At 42.7% G+C, this 21,340-nt stretch overlaps 1 protein-coding gene across 1 annotated transcript in view; it reads left to right on the plus strand.

The window, feature by feature from the left end:
• The window catches only part of LOC140197315 (contactin-associated protein-like 5), a 1,626,808-nt gene that overhangs the window by 1,296,067 nt on the left and 309,401 nt on the right, over positions 1-21,340 (plus strand). Inside the window, exon 17 of the mRNA XM_072257270.1 lies at positions 19,058-19,282. Within this exon, the coding sequence (XP_072113371.1) occupies positions 19,058-19,282 (225 nt within the window). The remainder of the gene's footprint in view (positions 1-19,057; positions 19,283-21,340) is intronic.

Here is a 21,340-nt window from a genome sequence, read left to right on the forward strand (position 1 = left end):
ATTAACATTGTCTCTATTCCCTCGATGCACTGATCACATAACCGAAGAGCTGTTAGAATCATTATTACAGGTTTACTGAAAGAAACCATTATGAGGAAATCATAAATCAGCCAAGTGAAATTGAATTAAGGGATGTGGTAACACTTTTTTGTCTTCAGGTGTCTTACTTTAAGAAAACAACCAAGTGAGATTAGCTGGAAAACTAGATTTTTTTTTTATCATTATCTTTACTTAATAGAAGGATTTTAAATGCATGCATGTTCTCACTGGACTCAACTATTGTCTGCTCAATATTCAGTAATTATTTGAAAACAGATGTTTGGTGAGAGGTAATAAACAGACCTTATGCTTATTCCAGATGCCACACTCTAGATTCCAGATGGCTATGCCAAAAAAGACCTTGTCTTATAACAATCCAGAAGGAATCCATTTGGCCCATTGGATTTATGCTGGCTTTTAGAGAAACAATCTCATTAGTGCTATTTAATTTCCCTGTAGCCCTGTATCTTGTTCTCCCCAGAGCCCAACCTATCTGGCAGTATTTTACCCAGCTCCTTCTCTTCTCACCACTACCATTGGGTGGGAGGTACAGGAGTCTTGGGTTCTATGCCATCAGATTCACGAACAGTTGTTGTTCTACAACCATCGTGTTCCTGGACCAGCGTGGATGGTTTCATTCGCCTCAGTGCCAAACTAACTCCACAGCCTGTACACTCACTTTCGGAGACTCTGCAGCTCATGTTCTCAGCATTATTTGTTTACTTTTTTTATTATTTGCACAATTTGTTCTCTTTTGTACATTGGATGTTTGTTGGTCTTTATTCTATGTGGCTTTTCATGGATTCTGTTGTATTTCTCTGTTTTCCTGAGGGTGCTGCACAAACATGACTCTCAAGGTTGTAACTGGTATACATATTTCGATGATAAACTTACTTTGAACTTAGAACTTACATAATCAGCTGCTTTGTCACTAGCCTATACTAAACCAGTCTTCCCTCCATGGAATCTGTATACACTTTCCACTGTCTCAGAAATGCAACTAACATAATCAAAGGTTACCACACTAAACCTAGATCAAAAGATACAAAGGCCTGAAAACACACCCCACCAGGCTCAAGGACAACTTCTATCTTGCTTTTATCTTGAACAGAACTCTTGTACAATAAAGACTAACTCCTGACCAAACAATCTAGCTCATCATCACCCTTGCACCTCATTGTCTGCTTGCACTGTACTTTCTCTAACTCTAGCACAAAGTTGTGCATTCTGTTCTTGTTCTTGCTTTCGTACTACCTGATGTACTTCTGTTTTGAAACTTTCTGTATGGATGCGCTAGCGATAGAGAGAGCACAGAGAAGATTCAGTAGGAATGTAGAGCTGTAGATATAAGGGTAGGTTAGAATGTCTGGGTTTATAATCACTGGAACATAGGAGCCTGAGGATAAATAGGTTTATAAAACTATAAGGGGCATATGTAGAAGAGATATTCGAAATCTTATCCTATGACAGAGGAATCTAAAACTACACTCAGTGGCTACTTTATTTTGTATACCTATACATCTGCTCGTAAATCCAAATACCTAATTAGCCAATCATGTTGCAACTACTCAATGTGTAAAAACATACAAATATGGTCAAGAAGTTTACTTGTTGCTCAGGCCAAACATCAGAATGAGGAAGAAATCTGATCTAAGTGACTTTGACTATGGAATAACTGTTAGTGCCAGACAGGGTGGTTTGTGTATCTCAGAAATTGCTGATCTCCTGAGATTTTCATACACAACAGTCTCTAGAGTTTACAGAGGAAGGTGCAAAAGACAAAAAAAAAATCAAGAGAGTGACAGTTCTGTGGGCAAAAATTCCCTGCTCATGAGAAAGGTCAGAGGAGAATGGCCAGACTAATTCCAGCTGACAGAATGGCAACGTCAGCTCAAATTTTTATGTGTTACAATAGTGATGTGCAGAAGAGAATCTCTGAACACACAACACATTGAAACTTGAAGTGGTTGGGCTACAGCAGCAGTGCATGTTCCAAGAACAAACACCCAGTGACCACTTTATTAGTGACAGGTGGTCTGTGATAAAGTGATCACTGAGTGTAGATTGCACAGGATTAAGGTGAGGAAAGATATTTAAATTCAGATCTGAGTGCTGAGTTTCTCACTCGGAGGACTGAGGTTGCCTGGAACAAGCTGACAGTGGAGGTTGTAGGAGCAGATATAACTGCAATATTTGAAAGGAACTTGGATCGGAAATTAGAAGCACAGCACAGGCCTAATGCAGACAAATGGGATTGGTGCATATAAGCAGAATGGGCCAATAGGCTCATTCCTGTGCCATACATATTTTGATTGAATAACAGTCAGATTTATTATCACTGACCACGTCATGAAATTTGTTATATTATGGCAGTAATGCAGTGAAATTGGTAATTGATAATTAATTTATGGATGTCACATGGGTACATTGAAAAACTCTAGAATATATGTCACCCAGACAGATCAATCCATACATATACACATTGAGATGGTAGTAAGAAATAACAGAACACAGAGAGTGAAAGTTACAGAGAAAGTGCAGTACATATAGACAATTAAAGCACAAGGCCATAACAAAATATTATCACTGTTGTTGGTTTATCCTTGCCATGTGTACTGCAATACAGTGAAAAGCTTGTCTGACATACGATTCAGACAGATCAAATCATCACACGTGCATTGAAGTAGAACAAGGTAAAGCAACAAAAATGCAGAATGTTGTTTTTGAGTGGCCCGCCGAGCTGGCTTGTTAGCTTGCGGACGTTTTGTTACCCAGCAAGGGAACATCATCAAGCAATCAAGCATCAAGCATCATCAGTGCGACTCCGAATGAAATGTTGGTGATCTCCATTGTTCGGTGTGTGTGTGTGTGTGTGTGTGTGTGTGTGTGTGTGTGTGTGTGTGTGTGTGTGTGTGTGTGTGTGTGTGTGTGTGTGTGTGTGTGTGTGTGTGTGTTTATCTGTTTGTGTGTTTGAACATACATGTGCCATTTCTACTGGTTACCGATTATGTGACACACATCAAAGTTGCTGGTGAACGCAGCAGGCCAGGCAGCATCTCTAGGAAGAGGTGCAGTCGACGTTTCAGGCCGAGACCCCTCGTCAGGACTAACTGAAGGAAGAGTTAGTAAGGGATTTGAAAGTTGGAGGGGGAGGGGGAGATCCAAAATGATAGGAGAAGACGGGAGGGGGAGGGATGGAGCCAAGAGCTGGACAGGTGATAGGCAAAAGGGATACGAGAGGATCATGGGACAGGAGGTCCGGGAAGAAAGACGGGGGGGGGGGGACCCAGAGGATGGGCAAGGGGTATATTCAGAGGGACAGAGGGAGAAAAAGGAGAGTGAGAGAAAGAATGTGTGTAGAAAAATAAGTAACAGATGGGGTACAAGGGGGAGGTGGGGCATTAGCGGAAGTTAGAGAAGTCGATGTTCATGCCATCAGGTTGGAGGCTACCCAGACGGAAAATAAGGTGTTGTTCCTCCAACCTGAGTGTGGCTTCATCTTTACAGTAGAGGAGGCCGTGGATAGACATGTCAGAATAGGAATGGGATGTGGAATTAAAATGTGTGGCCACTGGGAGATCCTGCTTTCTCTGGCGGACAGAGCATAGATGTTCAGCAAAGCGGTCTCCCAGTCTGCGTCGGGTCTCACCAATATATAAAAGGCCACATCGGGAGCACCAGACTCAATATATCACCCCAGTCGACTCACAGGTGAAGTGTTGCCTCACCTGGAAGGACTGTTTGGGGCCCTGAATGGTGGTAAGGGAGGAAGTGTAAGGGCATGTGTAGCACTTGTTCCGATTACACGGATAAGTGCCAGGAGGGAGATCAGTGGGGAGGGATGGGGGGGATGAATGGACAAGGGAGTTGCGTAGGGAGCGATCCCTGCAGAATGCAGAGAGAGGGGGAGAGGGAAAGATGTGCTTAGTGGTGGGATCCCGTTGGAGGTGGCGGAAGTTACGGAGAATAATATGTTGGACCCGGAGGCTGGTGGGGTGGTAGGTGAGGACCAGGGGAACCCTATTCCTAGTGGGGTGGCGGGAGGATGGAGTGAGAACAGATGTACATGAAATGGGGGAGATGCGTTTAAGAGCAGAGTTGATAGTGGAGGAAGGGAAGCCCCTTTCTTTAAAAAAGGAAGACATCTCCGTCGTCCTAGAATGAAAAGCCTCATCCTGAGAGCAGATGCGGCAGAGACGGAGGAATTGCAAGAAGGGAATGGCGTTTTTGCAAGAGACAGGGTGAGAAGAGGAATAGTCCAGATAGCTGTGAGAGTCAGTAGGCTTATAGTAGACATCAGTGGATAAGCTGTCTCCAGAGACAGAGACAGAAAGATCTAGAAAGGGGAGGGAGGTGTCGGAAATGGACCAGGTAAACTTGAGGGCAGGGTGAAAGTTGGAGGCAAAGTTAATAAAGTCAACGAGCTCAGCATGCGTGCAGGAAGCAGCGCCAATGCAGTCGTCGATGTAGCGAAGGAAAAGTGGGGGACAGATACCAGAATAGGTACGGAACATAGATTGTTCCACAAAGCCAACAAAAAGGCAGGCATAGCTAGGACCCATACGGGTGCCCATAGCTACACCTTTAGTTTGGAGGAAATGGGAGGAGCCAAAGGAGAAATTATTAAGAGTAAGGACTAATTCCGCTAGACGGAGCAGAGTGGTGGTAGAGGGGAACTGATTAGATCTGGAATCCAAAAAGAAGCGTAGAGCTTTGAGACCTTCCTGATGGGGGATGGAAGTATATAGGGACTGGACATCCAGGGTGAAAATAAAGCGGTGGGGGCCAGGGAACTTAAAATCATCGAAAAGTTTAAGAGCGTGAGAAGTGTCACGAACATAGGTAGGAAGGGATTGAACCAACGGGGATAAAACCATGTCGAGGTATGCAGAAACGAGTTCGGTGGGGCAGGAGCAAGCTGAGACAATAGGTCGGCCAGGACAGGCAGGTTTGTGGATCTTGGGTAGGAGGTAGAAACGGGAAGTGCGAGGTGTGGGAACTAATAGGTTGGTAGCAGTGGATTGGAGATCCCCTGAGTGGATAAAGTCGGTGATGGTATGGGAGACAATGGCCTGGTGCTCCTTAGTGGGGTCACGATCGGGGGGTAAATAAGAGGAGGTATCCGCGAGTTGTCGCTGTGCCTCAGCAAGGTAGAGGTCAGTACGCCAGACTACAACAGCACCCCCTTTATCGGTGGGTTTAATAATAAGGTTAGGATTAGTGCAGAGGGAGTGGAGAGCAGAGCGTTCCGAAGGAGTGAGGTTGGAATGGGGACAAGGTGCGGTGAAGTCGAGACAGTTGATGTCCCGTCGGCAGTTAGCAATAAAGAGATCCAGAGCAGGCAGAAGACCAGAGCGGGGTGTCCATGAAGAAGAGGAGGGTTGAAGACGGGAGAAGGGGTCATCGGTGGGGGTGGAAGAGACCTTGCCGAAGAAGTAGGCTCGGAGACGGAGACAGCAGAAGAAAAGTTCCGCATCATGGCGAACATGGAACTCGCTGAGGTGTGGGCGAAGGGGGACAAAGGTGAGGCCCTTACTGAGGACAGAGCGCTCTGCCTCCGACAGTTGAAGGTCGGAGGGGATGGTAAAGGTCCGGCACGGATGAGAGCTGGGATCAGAGGGGGGAGGGGGGAGGCTGGGGGTGTCAGTGGAGAGGGGATGGTTGGGGTGAGAGGAAGATGGAGCATCTGAGGGCCCAGGAGCTGACGGTGGGATCTGAGGGAGATAGGGCTGCGGAGTGGTGGTGGGGAAAGGGGAGACAGGAGTCACAACAGCAGCACATAAAGACCCGGCCGGTGCTCCCAATGTGGCCTTTTATATATTGGCGAGACCCGACGCAGACTGGGAGACCGCTTTGCTGAACACCTACGCTCTGTCCGCCAGAGAAAGCAGGATCTCCCAGTGGCCACACATTTTAATTCCACATCCCATTCCCATTCTGACATGTCTATCCACGGCCTCCTCTACTGTAAAGATGAAGCCACACTCAGGTTGGAGGAACAACACCTTATATTCCATCTGGGTAGCCTCCAACCTGATGGCCTGAACATCGACTTCTCTAACTTCCGCTAATGCCCCACCTCCCCTCATACCCCATCTGTTACTTATTTTTATACACACATTCTTTCTCTCACTCTCCTTTTTCTCCCTCTGTCCCTCCGAATATACCCCTTGCCCATCCTCTGGGTCCCCCCCCCCTGTCTTTCTTCCCGGACCTCCTGTCCCATGATCCTCTTGTATCCCTTTTGCCTATCACCTGTCCAGCTCTTGGCTCCATCCCTCCCCCTCCTGTCTTCTCCTATCATTTTGGATCTCCTCCTCCCCCTCCAACTTTCAAATCCCTTACTCACTCTTCCTTCAGTTAGTCCTGACGAAGGGTGTCGGCCTGAAACGTCGACTGCACATCTTCCTAGGCCTGCTGCGTTCACCAGCAACTTTTATGTGTGTTGCTTGAATTTCCAGCATCTGCAGAATTCCTGTTGTTTACCGATTATGTGATCCGCGATTGGTTCATTAAAATCTAATTAGGTGATAAATGTGTTCAGGGCTGAGCTAGTCAACTGTTATGTAGAATTAATGTCGTCCTCATTGATTGACGTGTGTAATCAGGTGTGAATTGGCTCTGGATTGACGATTTGCCGCTGAAGTGGGATGTAAACTGGGTTCATTTCAACGCGCTTGTTGATAGAATTCTGTGTGGTGAACAACGCCTCTAAAAATTCTCGGGCTTGGCCTGGGATAGTGACATTGGTCCACACAGAATTCTATCAACCAGCACGTCGAAATGAACCCAGTTTACATCCCACTTCAGTGGCAAGTCGTCAATTTAGAGCCAATTCACACCTGATTACACGCGTCAATCAATGAGGATGACTTTAATTCTACATAACAGTCGACCAACTCAGCCCAGACAACAATTATCACGTAATCGGTTCTTAACCAACCAATCGCGGATCACATAATCGTTAACCAATAGAAGTGGCTCATGTACACACACACACACACACACACACACACACACACACACAAATAAATCACAGGACACATAACAGACGAACAATGTAGATCAACAACGTTTCATTCAAATTGCACTGATGATGTTGCCTAGCTGGGTAACGAAACGTCTGTAAGCTAATATGCCAGCTCAGCGAGCCACTCAACAGCAACATTATCAACCCGAGCTATAAATTTTTTCCAACATCTTAACAATGCAGAATAAAGTGTAAAAGTTACAGAGAAAGATTCAGATTCATTTACGTACATGCACATCGAAACAGGCAATGAAATATGTCATTTGCGTCAACAACCGATACAACCTGAGGATGAACTGGTGGCAGCCTGCAAGTGTCACCAGATATTTCAGCACCAGAAAGGTAAACAACAAAATGCAAGATCAGAACGGGGTAGATTGTGAGGTTAAGATTTCATTTTTATTGTATAAAAAGTCCATATATGACTCTTGAAACAATGTGATAGAAGCTGCCCGTGACCCTGCTGGTATGTTTTTGTTATATACTGTCCAATGGGAGTAGGGAGAAAAGAGAATGACTGAGGGTGGAAGGGGTCTTTAATTAAGTTCCCTCCTTAGCCTGAGCGAGCAGAAATGAAAGTCAATTGGTTCATTGTTGTCACTTGTACAAACATAAATGCAAGGATGAAATGTTGAGGCTTTATAAGGCATTGGTCAGAGCGTGCTTGGAATATTGTGAGCTGTTTTGAGATTCTTATCTAAGAAAGCTCTTGCTGGTATTGGAAAGGATTCAGTGGATGTTCACGGGAATTATCCCAAGAATGAAAGGGTTAACATTTGAAACACATTTGATGTCTCTAAGCCTGTACTCACTGAAGCATAGAGTAATGATGGGGGTGTGGGATCTCATTGAAATGTATTGAATATTGAAAAGCCTGGTTAGAGTGGACTGAAAAGTATGTTTCCTATAGTGGGGGAACCTAGGACCGGTGGGGGCGGGGGCGGGGGGGGGTGCAGCCTCAGAATACAAAGATGTCCATTTAGAAAAGAGAAGAGCAGGAACTTCTTTAGCCAGTTGAGGATGACTTTGTGGTACTCATTGCCACAGCTGGCAGTGGAGGCCAATTCATTGGGTATTTTTAAAGCAGAAGTTGAGACGATTTTTATTAGTTAGGGTAGTTAGGGTGTCAAAGTTTACGAGGGGAAGGCTGCATAATGGTGTTGAGAGGGATAATAAATCATCCATGATGGAAAGGCAGAGCCGACTTGATGGGCCAAATGACCTAATTCATATCCTATGTCTTAAGGTATTTGATATCATATGTGAGAACAAAATGTGTAGTTATTTATGGAGTTTGTGGTTTAGGACGAAGATGTCATTTATGATTAAAGACTAAATACTCCTTGGGTAATTTTCATTCTTCACCAATCAGCTGGCTGTGTCCCAAATCTTAAATTTCTTCACTAATTACCTTTCCTATCTACCTTTTCCTTAAAGAAGCTTCTTCATATGTTTTTCATTAACTGTAATTTTGAGCACCTGTTGTAATATTTCCTCATATCAACTCAGTACTAAACATTGTTTGATAATATTCCTGTGATGACTTAGTACATGTATTTAAAATTGGAATTTGTGTATTATTATCACATGAACTAAGATAGAGAAAACACTGTAGTTTTGCAGTCCATCTCTACAGATTATTTCAAACTATAAGTACATTAAAAAGTGAGGCCCTCTGTTGGTTGGTGTTGACCCTGGATGTTGCGCCTAGTTATCTGTGTGATACACAGGTCAGGGCAGTATGATGCAGCAAGCTCCCATCTCCACATGGCTGCAGAATTCAAAGGTACGATAGAGACTGACAAAGTTTGGCACCAGCATTTCACAGGAGTTGATAGTGAGCTTCAAACTCGGCGTAGGATTGCCTTAGGTACTCCAACTCTAGAACTTTTCTTGGGGTAACTCCCAAAGCCTTCCCCATGAGTGGCTATAGCCATAAGGCAGTGGAAGTTTGAGATCAGAGTTTTTCTTCTCCTAGATGAATTGTCAACCCCGGCTGATGAGCCCCATTTTTCCAAAACAACTGGTTTTAAGATGCCAGTGACCTGCCTTTGCCCGTTCTCCAGTCAGTAGAAATGGTTCCACTGGGCTTAGTAGCCAAGCCGTACAGGAAGGCCAGGAACTGGACTTGGTTGTCAGAGACTATATGAGACGCACACCATTGGTGTGCCTGCCCTACTACCTCTCTGGGCTAAGACAAGTGCAAAAGTTTAAAAAAAACCCAAAGAGAATGAAGAACATAGTGCTATAGTTACAGCAAAAACACAGTGCAGCTAGTCAATAAGGTGCAAGGTACATGACAGCATAGATTGAGAGGCTGAGTTCATCTTTACTGTACAAGACTCTGTTCAATAGGTTTATAACAGCATGATTGAACCACTCCTCGAGCCTAGTTGTATATGTTTTCAAGATTTTGCATGTTCTGCTCTGCAGAAGAGGGCAGAAGAAAGAATGTCCAGAGTAGGAGGAGTCTTGCCTGCTTGCTTTTACGATGCTTTGAGAAGTGTAGACAGTCTGAGGAAGGGAGACTGTTTTTCATTCAAGATTGTTTATTGACATACTTCAGTACATGAGTGTAAAGTAGAACAAGCTGATTGTTACTCCAGACTTAATGCAGTATAAAAATCACAATAAGCATGAAGAACACTGCAAGGAAACAGGAAAACATAATGATTTTGAACATCAAGGGCAGGTTACTGACTATAAAACACAATGTACAAGATACATAAACTGACTATACTGCCTGTACATAAAGTGAAGTAGGTGCTGTGTGTGTAATGATGGTGGGTGGGTTAGTGGCTGGAGGTGTTGATCAGCCTGATAGCTTAGGGAAAGTAACTGCTTTTGAGTCTGGACGTCCTGGTGTGGTTGCTGTGTAGCTTCCTCCCTGATGGCAATGGGAACAACAGTCCATAAGCAGAATGTGTGGATTCTTAATAACATTGCCGACTTTTTTTCTGGCACCTTTCAGTACTCTGCCTCAAAGTTCAAAGAAAATTTATTGTCAAAGTACATATATGTCTCCATATATTACTCTAAGATTCATTTTCTTATTGGTATTCAGAGTAGATACAAATAAATCCATGGAATAAATGAAAAACTACAGACACCCAAAGACAGACAGTAACCAATGTGCAAAAGAAAACAAACTGTGTAAATACAAACAAAAAAAAGTAAAGATAGAGAGAGACAGATGGATGAATAATATTGAGAACGTGAGTTCTCAGTCCTTCAAGGTATATCCATATGTTGTGGAATCGGATGAGTGTTGAGGTGAGTGTTGAGTGTTGAGGTTCAGGAGCCTGAAGGGGTAATAACTGTTCCTGAACCTGATGGTATGGGGCCTCAGGCTCCTCTATCTCCTTCCCGATAGCAGTAGTGAGAAGACAGCATGGCCTGGGTGGTGGGGGGTATTGCATTGTTATCTGAGATTAAATTATTTGTTCCCATGGTGTGGGTGTCTCTAGCAATGCCAGCATTTAGTACACATTCCCAGTTACCTCTGTAATAAGGAGGTAGTTAAGTGTCTCCGATTAGATTCCATTTTTCGTCACTCCTTTACTTCATCCACCCAGCCACTTATTTCATCTCCCTTCCCCCACCTACCCACCTTTCCCTTTACCTATCACCTGCCAGCCTGTACTCCTTCTCCTCCCACACCTTCTTATTCTGTCGTTTTCCACGTTCCTTTCCAGTCCTGCTGAAGGATTTCAGCCTGAAATGTTGACAGCTTATTCCCCTCCATTGATGCTGCTTGACCTGCTGAATACTTGCAGAATTTTGTGTGTGTTGTTAGGTGTCAACTATATTGTGTATTTAGAATTGTATTTCTGCCAGACCAGGTAATGAGCACAGACTTCCTTTCCTGAAGGACAGCTATGAACCACATATGATTTACAACAATCTAGCTTTTTTTTAAAAGTTGGAGACAAGAGATTCTGCAGAACTTGAAGCAAGATGCAGAAGGAAGTGATAGGCAGGTTGTAAGGGTGGGGGCGGGGAGTGAGGGGGTGAAAGGGCCACCAGAATGAGAGAGAACAAAGGGTTGGTGCGGGTGGAGGGAGGAGAAGGAACAGAATGGATGTGTTACCGGAAGAGAATGTGTGAGAGGGGAACCAGAACAGAGAATGGAAAATAAAGAGGTGGCAGGTGTTAGGAATCACCAGATGTTAGAGAAATCAGATGGAATATGAAGTGTTGTTCCTCCAACCTACACTTAGCCTCATCATGGCAGTAGTGGAGGCCATGAACAGACAGGAAGTGGAATTGAAATGGATGGCTACCAAGAGATCCTGCCTGTTGCAACGGATGAAGTGAAGATGCTTAACAAAGTGCTCCCCCTGTCTGTGTTGTCTCTCTGATGTAGAGGAGGTTGCACCAGGAACACTGGATGCAATAGACGACCCTGACAGGTGCACAGGTGAAGAGTCACCTGAATGGATTGCTTAGGATCCTGAATGGTGGACAGAGGGAAGGTGTAGGGGAAGTTAGTAAGGAGACCTGTGGCAAGGGAGGAGTGGATAAGCAAGTTAATGTGGATCTAATCTGAATCTGAACTGCATCTGCTTCGTATCATCGAACCAATTCTGAACCCACTTCTCTAGCTTTCCCTGAATCCCGTGCATTTATACATTATTAAAATTCAAATACGTACAGTGCTGACCAAGGTCTTAGCACATATGTAGCTAGGGTACTCAAGACTTTTGCACAGTACTGTATATTGGTTAAAATAGCAAGGTGGTTGGGAACTAGAAATAAATCTTTGGCTTTGTATTAGCTCAGGTTTATTAAGTATTATTTGACAATTGGAAAGACATAATTTACAAGACTGTGCAAAAGTCATAGGCACCCTAGCTATCTAAATGTGCCTAAGGCTTTTGCACAGTACAGTACAATTAAAATTTGACCCAATGAACATTGAAAGTATCAACATAGTTATCACAGTCATCTTTTCAGCTGCCAGGATATTTTTATAACTTTGAACTGAATATTGCAATCAATTTCTTGTTTGAGGGCAACATAATTAAATTGGCAAAAGCATGGGATGGAAATCCTGCTTTAACATGCAGCGCATCTTTTCAATTGTGCAAGAATAAAATACACGAACAATGAGAGGCAGAGAGACTGTTGAGCAATAAACCACAGTACCTTAAAGCCACTTGCAGTGTTAGCCACCAAGAGGAAAGATGGTGACATAACAAGGGTGTGAAGCAGAGCAACAGAGGAAGATTATTTTGAACAATCTTAGCCATTCATAATTTTGTACACAGTAATTAGATTTTGGAATCATTATCAGACTTTCCATCTCTACAGGTTCTGTTCTTGAGCAGGATCCTGTGAACTTTCCTACCAATGACAGTAAGCTGACATTTAGACACTTCAGTAACAAGCTGGCATTAAGAGGCATTTAGACAACACTTAACAAGTTAGTAGATGGGCAGAAGAAGTTGGCATGGACATCATGGGCCAAAAATCCTATTTCAACGCCGACTGATTCGATGACGATTTCCTCCTGGTGATGATTATCTCTCGCCTTAAATACTGGCACGACATTAGCTATTGACCAGTGCTCCTGTACATAAGAATTATTAAATATGTTTAACAATAAAGTGATATCCATCAGTAAGGACTTCCATCACCCAGGACATGCTCTCATCTTATTACTGCCATCGGAGAGGAAGTACAGAACCCTGAAGAGACATACTTGTAGTTTATGAAACAGATTCTTCCCCTCTGCCACAAGATTACTGAATGAACAATGAACCGAACTATGAACACTACCTCATGATTTTTGCTCTCTTTTTGCACTGCTATTTAATTTAATTTGTATCTATATATACATACCTCTCTCCCTGTCTTGTATGTGTATGTATTTACATATATATATATATAGAGAGAGAGAGAGAAAGAGAGAGAGAGAGAGAGAGAGAGAGAGAGATGGATATATATGTGTATATATTCTTATTATAATGTATTGCATATTTTATGTATTGCACTGTACTGCCATAAAACAACAAATTTCACAGCATATGTCAGTGATAATAAAACCTAGTTCTGATTCTCATTTAGTGTCTGCTATCTATTGCTGAGAGACTGAGGAAAACAATGCAGCAACCTTCACGGCTTCAGGATTTCCCAGAGTGAATCATGCACCAATTCAAAGTCACCACAGTTGTAAAGCAAAATATAATGTTTGTGGCAGGGTAAATGGCTGACACCAGGAGAATCCACAGCTTTCTTCGAATATTCCCACAGGGTCTTTGCATTCTCCCGAGGCGATAAAAAGGCTTTGGATTAAAACTTTGTTGCAAGACAGCATAATAAACAGCTCCCAGCCTCCTAGCACCATACCGTCAACCTGGATTTAGTGCTCAAAATCTCCGGAGTAGGATTTGAACTTACAACCTTGCAGATGTGGCATTGAGATAAGGCTGTTGCCAACATGGGACAGACTAAACCACCAGTGATTCAACCTTCCCTCCAACATAACACAAGGGAAAACAAGTATCTACTGTTATACGACCAATAACATCTTCTCCTTCAGCTCACAGGAAACGTGTGGCAATGTACACTCAGTGGCCACTGTATTAAGTACACATGTACACCTCCTTGTTAATGCAAATATCAAATTAGCCGGTCATATGGCAGCAACTCAATGCATAAAAGCATGCAGACATGGTCGAGGTTCATTTGTTGTTCAAGCCTAACATCTAGCTGGGGAAGAAATGTGACTTTGACCATGGAATAATTGTTGGTAGCAGACAAGGTGGTTTGAGTATCTCAGAACCCGCTGATCACCTGGGATTTTCATGCACAATAGTCTTTAGAGTTTCCAGGGAATGATATAAAATACAAAAAGCATCCAGTGAGTGGCTGTTCTGTGGGAAAAAATGCCTTGTTGGTGAGAGAGATCAGAGGAGAATCAAAGGTTCAAAGGTTCATTTATTATCAAAACAGGTAACTCTGAAATTCGTCTTTTCCAGATAGTCACGAAACAAAGAAAGAACATGAAAGTCATTCAGAGAGAAGCATCAAACCTACCCGCCACACCACACAAAAAAGAACAGTATCCCGACCATCAACTCCCAAAACCCTCCCTCCAGAACAGAAACATCGACCCCTCACTCCACACAAAAAGACTAACAGAACATCAACCCACAAGCACCCTCTCCTCACACAACAAAACACAAAAGGAACAGGTGATAAAAACACAGAATATTAAAACCATAGGTCTGAAAAATTGCACAGTCCATAAACGCTATGTCCAATCCATAAATGCAGAAGCCACAATACCATCCTGCGATATCACCAACATTCATGGAAAGAGAGAGACACCACATGAGGCAGAGAGGCCTACCCAGCTGCCACAGAGAGCCACACAGTGATTGGCCACTCACAGATCTCTTCTCCGGCAGCAATCAAAAGGAAGGCAGTCAGTGCTGAACTCTCACTCGCCTCCCGCATTTGCCTCAATGTCTCAATCTTCCTCGATGCTTTAATCTGCGCATAGTGTATGCTTTAATCAGAGAAATAAAGTTGAACACCAGCTCATGTCCGATCTCAAAGTTTTTTCGCATCAAGGCTGTATGTGCTCACCTCCCGGAATCTTCTCAGAGTCAGCAAAGTGCTGGATCACTTAATCAATCTCCAAACTGTAAATCACAGTCTCTAACAGTCCCAGAAACACATCTAAGGTGAAAAGAATACATTTTTGTGGGCTATCTAGAAGCTGCGGACCAAGCGAGCATTGTACACTAGCAGCATCTTGACCGGAATAGCCAGACAGATTCAGGATGACAGGAAGACCACACTAACTCAAATAACCATGCATTACGACAGTGATATACAGAAGAGCATCTCTGAATACACAAACGTTGAACCTTGAAGTGAATGGGTTGCAACAGCAGAAGATCATGAAATACACTCAGTGGCCACTATTTTAGGTACGGGAGGTACCTAGTAAAGTTGCCACTGAGTATATATCTGGGACAACATTGCCAAATTATTATATCAAACCATGTCTTTGGTTCACATTATTTCCTGACCTTTGAATATGATTGTTAAAGGCTGGTAAGTATCCCTAGTTCCCTTAGAAGACACTTCCTTCTAGAACAGGAGTTCCCAACCCTTTTTTATACTATTGGGCCAATACCATTAAGGAAGGGATTCATAGACTCCAGGTTGGAACCCCTGTTCTAGAGCAAATTGAAAGAACACTTTGGAAAACAGTTAATCAACCACATTGGTGTGGTCCTACTGAGGGAGGTAGAGTGGCAGAGGGGCTGCAGGGTCATTGCATCACAGCACCAGAGACCTGGGTTCAATCCTGAGCTTGCCTACCGTGAATTAGTATTGGTTTATTATTGCCATGTGTACCATGTGTATAGTGAAGAGCTTGTCTTGCATACGGTTTCTACAGTACAATCATTATACAGTGCATTGAGTTAGAATGAGGTATAATAGCAATGCAGAATAAAGCGTAAAAACTCCAGTGAAAATGCAGTGTGGGTAAACAATGAAGTGCAAGCAGGTAATGAGGTAGATTGTGAGGCCAGGAGTCTAGTCAAGGGTCTGATAACTGTGGGATAGAAGCTGTCCTTGAACCTGGTACATACTTTCAGGGTTTTGTATCTTCTGCCTGAAGGGAGAAAAAAGAATGTCTGGAGTAGGTTGGGTCTTGATTATGCTTTACTGAGGCAAAATATAGACAGTCTGTTGAGGGAAGGCTAGTTTCTGTGATGTGCAGAGCTGTGTCTGCATGTGGTTTTTTGCAGTCACAGGCAGAGCAGTTGCCATACCAAACCAATATCTATCCAGACAGAAAGCTTTCCATGATGCATCAATAAAAGACTTGATAAGGGTAAATGGAGACATACTGAATTGCTTTAGCCTCCAGAGTAATTGGAGACGTGGTGAGCTTCCTGTGTGTGTGTGTGTGTGTGTGTGTGTGTGTGTGTGTGTGTGTGTGTGTGTGTAATGGCCATCCGCCCTGTGATTGTGCTCTTGGGTGCTCCAGTGTTCACCATATGGACCATCTTCTCAGCATTACTTCATTTAGGGTAATTGTATCACCAAGAATACCTGTCACCCAGGCCATTCCCTTTGCTGTCTTCTACCTTCTAGGAGAAGACACAGGAGCCTGAAAGTCCCGATGACCAGACTCAAAGCGGTTCCTTCAGTACAGCTCTGGACTTCTAAATCAACCAGTTCTTTCGCACCTCCTTCTTGGTGGTATTGCCATATTCTTGTACTCTTAATTCTACCTCTTTTGGTTATTCTGTTATTGTTACTTTAGCATTTCTTTCTGAATTCGTTCAGATGATACTCCAGTCTTTGGCAGCATCCTGTGGCTTTCCGTGCATTGATTCAATTTCCAATTCACATTTCTTTATCGCATGTATATCAAAACATACAGTGAAATGCACAATATGTACAAGCCAGCGAGCACTGTGAGGGTCATGTTTTTTGACTTCTCCAGTGTGTTCAACACCATCCGCCCTGCTCTGCTGGGGGAGAAGCTGACAGTGATGCAGATGGATGCTTCCCTGGTATCATGGATTCTTGATTACCTGACTGGCGCAGACCACAGTACGTGTGCTTGCAACACTGTGTGTCTGACAGAGTGATCAGCAGCACTGGGGCTCCACGGGGGACTGTCTTGTCTCCCTTTCTCTTCACCATTTGCACCTCAGACTTCAACTACTGCACAGAGTCTTGTCATCTTCAGAAGTTTTCGGATGACTCTGCCATAGTTGGATGCATCAGCAAGGGAGATGAGGCTGAGTACAGGGCTACAGTAGGAAACTTTGTCACATAGTGTGAGCAGAATTATCTGCAGCTTAATGTGAAAAAGACTAAGGAGCTGGTGGTAGACCTGAGGAGAGCTAAGGTACCGGTGACCCTTGTTTCCAGCCAGGGGGTCAGTGCGGACATGGTGAAGGATTACAAATGCCTGGGGATACGAATTGACAATAAACTGGACTGGTCTAAGAACACTGAGGCTGTCTACAAGAAGGGTCAGAGCCGCCTCTATTTCCTGAGGAGACTGAGGTCCTTTAACATCTGCCGGACGATGCTGAGGATGTTCTACGAGTCTGTGGTGGCCAGTGCTATCATGTTTGCTGTTGTGTGCTGGGGCAGCAGGCTGAGGGTGGAAGACATCAACAGAATCAACAAACTCATTTGTAAGGCCAGTGATGTTGTGAGGATGGAACTGGACTCTCTCACGGTGGTGTCTGAAAAGAGGATGCTGTCTAAGTTGCATGCCATCTTGGTCAATGTCTCCCATCCACTACATAATGTACTGGGTGGGCACAGGAGTACATTCAGCCAGAGACTCATCCCACCGAGATGCAGCACTGAGCATCATAGGAAGTCATTCCTGCCTGTGGCCATCAAACTTTACCACTCCTCCCTTAGAGGGTCAGACACCCTGAACCAATAGGCTGGTCCTGGACTTATTTCATAATTAGCTGGCATAATTTACATATTACTATTTAACTATTTATGGGTCTATTACTATTTATTATTTATGGAGCAACTGTAACGAAAACCAATTTCCCCCGGGATTAATAAAGTATGACTATGACTAATGTCATTTGTGCTGGTGTCAGCCTGCAAGGGTCACCACACATTGCAGTCCCAACACAGCATGCCTGCAATGTTCCACAGAACAGCACAAACATCAGCAGCAGGAGCAGCAAGACAAAGGCAAAACAAGCCCCTTTCCCATCCCTGCTACCCACCCAGGCAGGCCTCCAGGCTTCCAGTCTTTATTGCTGTAATTGTGTATACTGTTTACTCTGTCAACTGGCAGGTAATTGACCACTGTATATTGTCCATGGCTGCAAGGGAGTTGGTGAAACTGTAGGGATGATAAACATTGAGAGTTACATGGGATCACTGTTAACGGGCTACTGTGGAATTGGTGGTTCAAATGATTTCCTCTTTTGTGTGCCTTTCTCTAACTCAATAACTCTATGACAAACCAAGTACTATATTATTTAAAATGAAACCGAAAATGCTGGAAACACTCATCAGGTCAGACAGCATATGCAGAAAGAGAAACAGAGTAAACATCAGGTTCTCCGACTTGTAACATTAACTGTTTATCTCTCTGCAAATACTGACTGACCTGGCTGTGTATTTCTAGATTTTGTCTGTTCTTATCTCAGATTTCCAGCTTATGCAGTTTTTGTTCTTATTTTCAGTTAAGACCGTCATGTTTCCTTCTTTGTCAAGTGAATCAATGCTGTTTTTACACCAGTCTCTCATAGTCACCTTTACCAACTTATTATTGCCAAATTTGTTTTTGAAACCAAACTCAAACTCTCAGATTTCCAATGTACACCTTGATTTATCATCTCCCGGTTTGTTAGTCGATAGTTATTGAGGGAGGTACAGCATGGTAGCAAGCCCACACAGTCCAATTACACCTATGTAACCAACTAACAGAATAACCCGTGCATCTTTGAAATGTGGGAGGAGACCGGAGCACCTGGAGGAAACCCACGCAGTCATGTGCAAACTTCTTACAGACTTCAACAGAAATTGAACCCAGGTCGCCGACATTGTAGTAGCATTACGCTAATTGCTACAATACAATGCCACACCAATACCGTGGGGTATCTGCGTCATAACTGTAAGTCAATAAGACATAGGAGCAGAATTAGGCTATTCAGCCCATCAAATCAGTTTTGCCATTCCATCATGGCTAATTTATTATCCTTCTCAAACCCACTCTTCTGCCTTCTCCGCGTCGTTTTTGACACCCATACTAATCAAGAACCTATCAACCTCCGCTTTAGCATGGCTATTATAATCCTAGAGAGGTACAAAATAGAAAACTTATTCTGCAACACTTATCAGTTATACTTCTTTTTCTCTGCATTGTTGATTTGCCACAGGGGTAGTTACCTCGGTCAGACTAACATGCCAAAAATGATTTTCTACTATGCAGCATATAGACACTAATCTTTTTCTTTACAGAGGTGTCTGCCTTCTTTGAGGTTGGAACATCCCTAATATACAACTTTCAGGAATTTTATGGGATTGCCAGGAATCTAAGTGCGCATTTATCTGCCATCTACATGGACAAGACTACCTCCTCAGAGAACACTGCTTTCAGCTTCCGGACAACACGGGCTCCTAGCATCCTCCTGTATGTGGACACTTACCACGACGAGTATTTGGCTGTGATATTGCAGCAAAATGGTAAGTTCAAATTAAATTTTGTACACAACGGTAATTCTCATAAAGATCCAGTCAGAGTTGTATGTTCTTAAATGCAATATAGCCTGTATCTCCACTGGAAAATGTCAGAGTAAATTGAAAGGTTACAAGAGGTTATTGTTCAAAATAATGGGTGATTTACTAAAAATTGCTGCATACCAGGATACCAGTCAAAGCTGATCTACCTGAGCATGAATTCGGTACAGCTTTTACATTCTCAGTTGGCAAGATTACCAGTAAAACAACATTTTGATAACAGGATGGTGTCTACAGGAAGACTTAATTACATAACAGAATAGATCCTAATTACAGGGTAAAATGATTATCCATGATCCAGTTTTCCATTACAGCACTGAGTGCACACCATAACATAATTAGTGGTGTTTCCGAAACTTGGGTGTCATTGCTGCTGCATTCCATGTCTCTAGTTTTGTCTGCAGTTACCACATTGGTACAACCCACATCACTGTTAACTAGTCCTCACTATTCTTTCTCTTACAACAGAAAAAGGTTCTTATAATATTCAGCAGGGTGTCATTTTTCATCTAACAACAATTGAGCAAAGAAGATTTCAATGTTTGTTTAACAGTTACTGAAATAGGAACAAAACCAAATTGCAATTGTTCAGGTTCTTTTTTCTAGGCCATGGAATAAAGTATATCTGTACAAACGGTTGATAATTCATTATGACGAGCAAGAGTTACATCATCAATGATGGATTGTCTCATTCCAATAGCCAGAAGGAATATCATAGTTGTAGTCAAATTAGTTAAATAGTGTTGGTGTGGCTTAACCTGTCTGTGTACAATTTTCCTACCATTCTTAAACTTCATCAGATTAAGAGATTTTAAAGTTATTGTTCTGTCAGATTCTCTATGGATAAATATATCCTAATTTTTTTAATGTGCTACCAATTTGTGAGGGAGTTAGTGACGTGATCATCAGTTATCGGTATTATCCTGTTCTATTTTCTTATCTGAACATTATATTGGTAGGAAAATCTCAAATGAAAAAGAAAGCGAGTTTGTTTGAAGATCAGAAATTTTGTTCCTCCACATCCATTCTGCAAAGGAATGGCAGAGCAGACTCGATGGGCCAAATAGACTAACTCTGTTCCTAAGTCTTAAGGTCTTAGGATATGCAGATTGCCATAGGTGAAGCATGATGGCAAGAGTCTGAAATGAAGAATTATAGATCAAGTAGATCTTATGATCTGTTTCTTTGAAATGCGATTACTGTACCAGTTTACCCACTTAAGATGCTCATCTATTTCTATCTTTTCTGGATAACAAATTTGTCCAGCTTTTACTGGATTGTTATCTAACTAATTTGTGTTATAGTTTCAACAACCCCTCAACATGTTGGGTCACCCTCAATGTTCAAGAAGTACTTGGTTATATCAGATCCAAAACCCTGTTTCAGTACTCTCCTGATCCATCTCAAGGCTGTACCACTTCCCCAATTTTTTATTCCCTCCACCTGATTCAGAAACACGTATGCCCTCAGAGATAAGTGTAATTAGTCACAAATATCAAGATAATATTGCATGATACAGGTAACAGTCATAGATAACTAATAGCAATATAAAAACTCAACTGTTATTGCTTACATCACACAATATTATGTTGATATCTGCATTTATTTATCATCTGAATGTTTCAGTAAGATTGTTGTCACCTTATATACCTGTATGTATTTTAAGGTGGTAAGTCAAGTTTATTGTCTCTTACACAAGTTCAGTGAGTTACAGGTACAATGAAAAATGTAATTGCAGCAGCATCACTGGCATGTCAATTCAGACAACCTACAGAATATAAATTAGACAAAACAGTAAAAACGATTGTTGAAAACAAAATACTTGTGCAAAAAAATAACACTATTGGACAAGTTCATGGTAGTGCAAGAGATAGTCTGTCATATTTTGGTGATGTGTTAGGATTACGGTTGTGTAGGTCAATTTAAGAATCTGGTGACTCTAGGAATATAGCTCCTCTTGAACTTGGTAGTGCGAGGTTAATTTTATTCCATTTTCCACTTATA

The sequence above is a fragment of the Mobula birostris genome, chromosome 5 (genome assembly GCF_030028105.1).
Source record: "Mobula birostris isolate sMobBir1 chromosome 5, sMobBir1.hap1, whole genome shotgun sequence".
Classification (NCBI taxonomy): Eukaryota; Metazoa; Chordata; class Chondrichthyes; order Myliobatiformes; family Myliobatidae; genus Mobula; species Mobula birostris.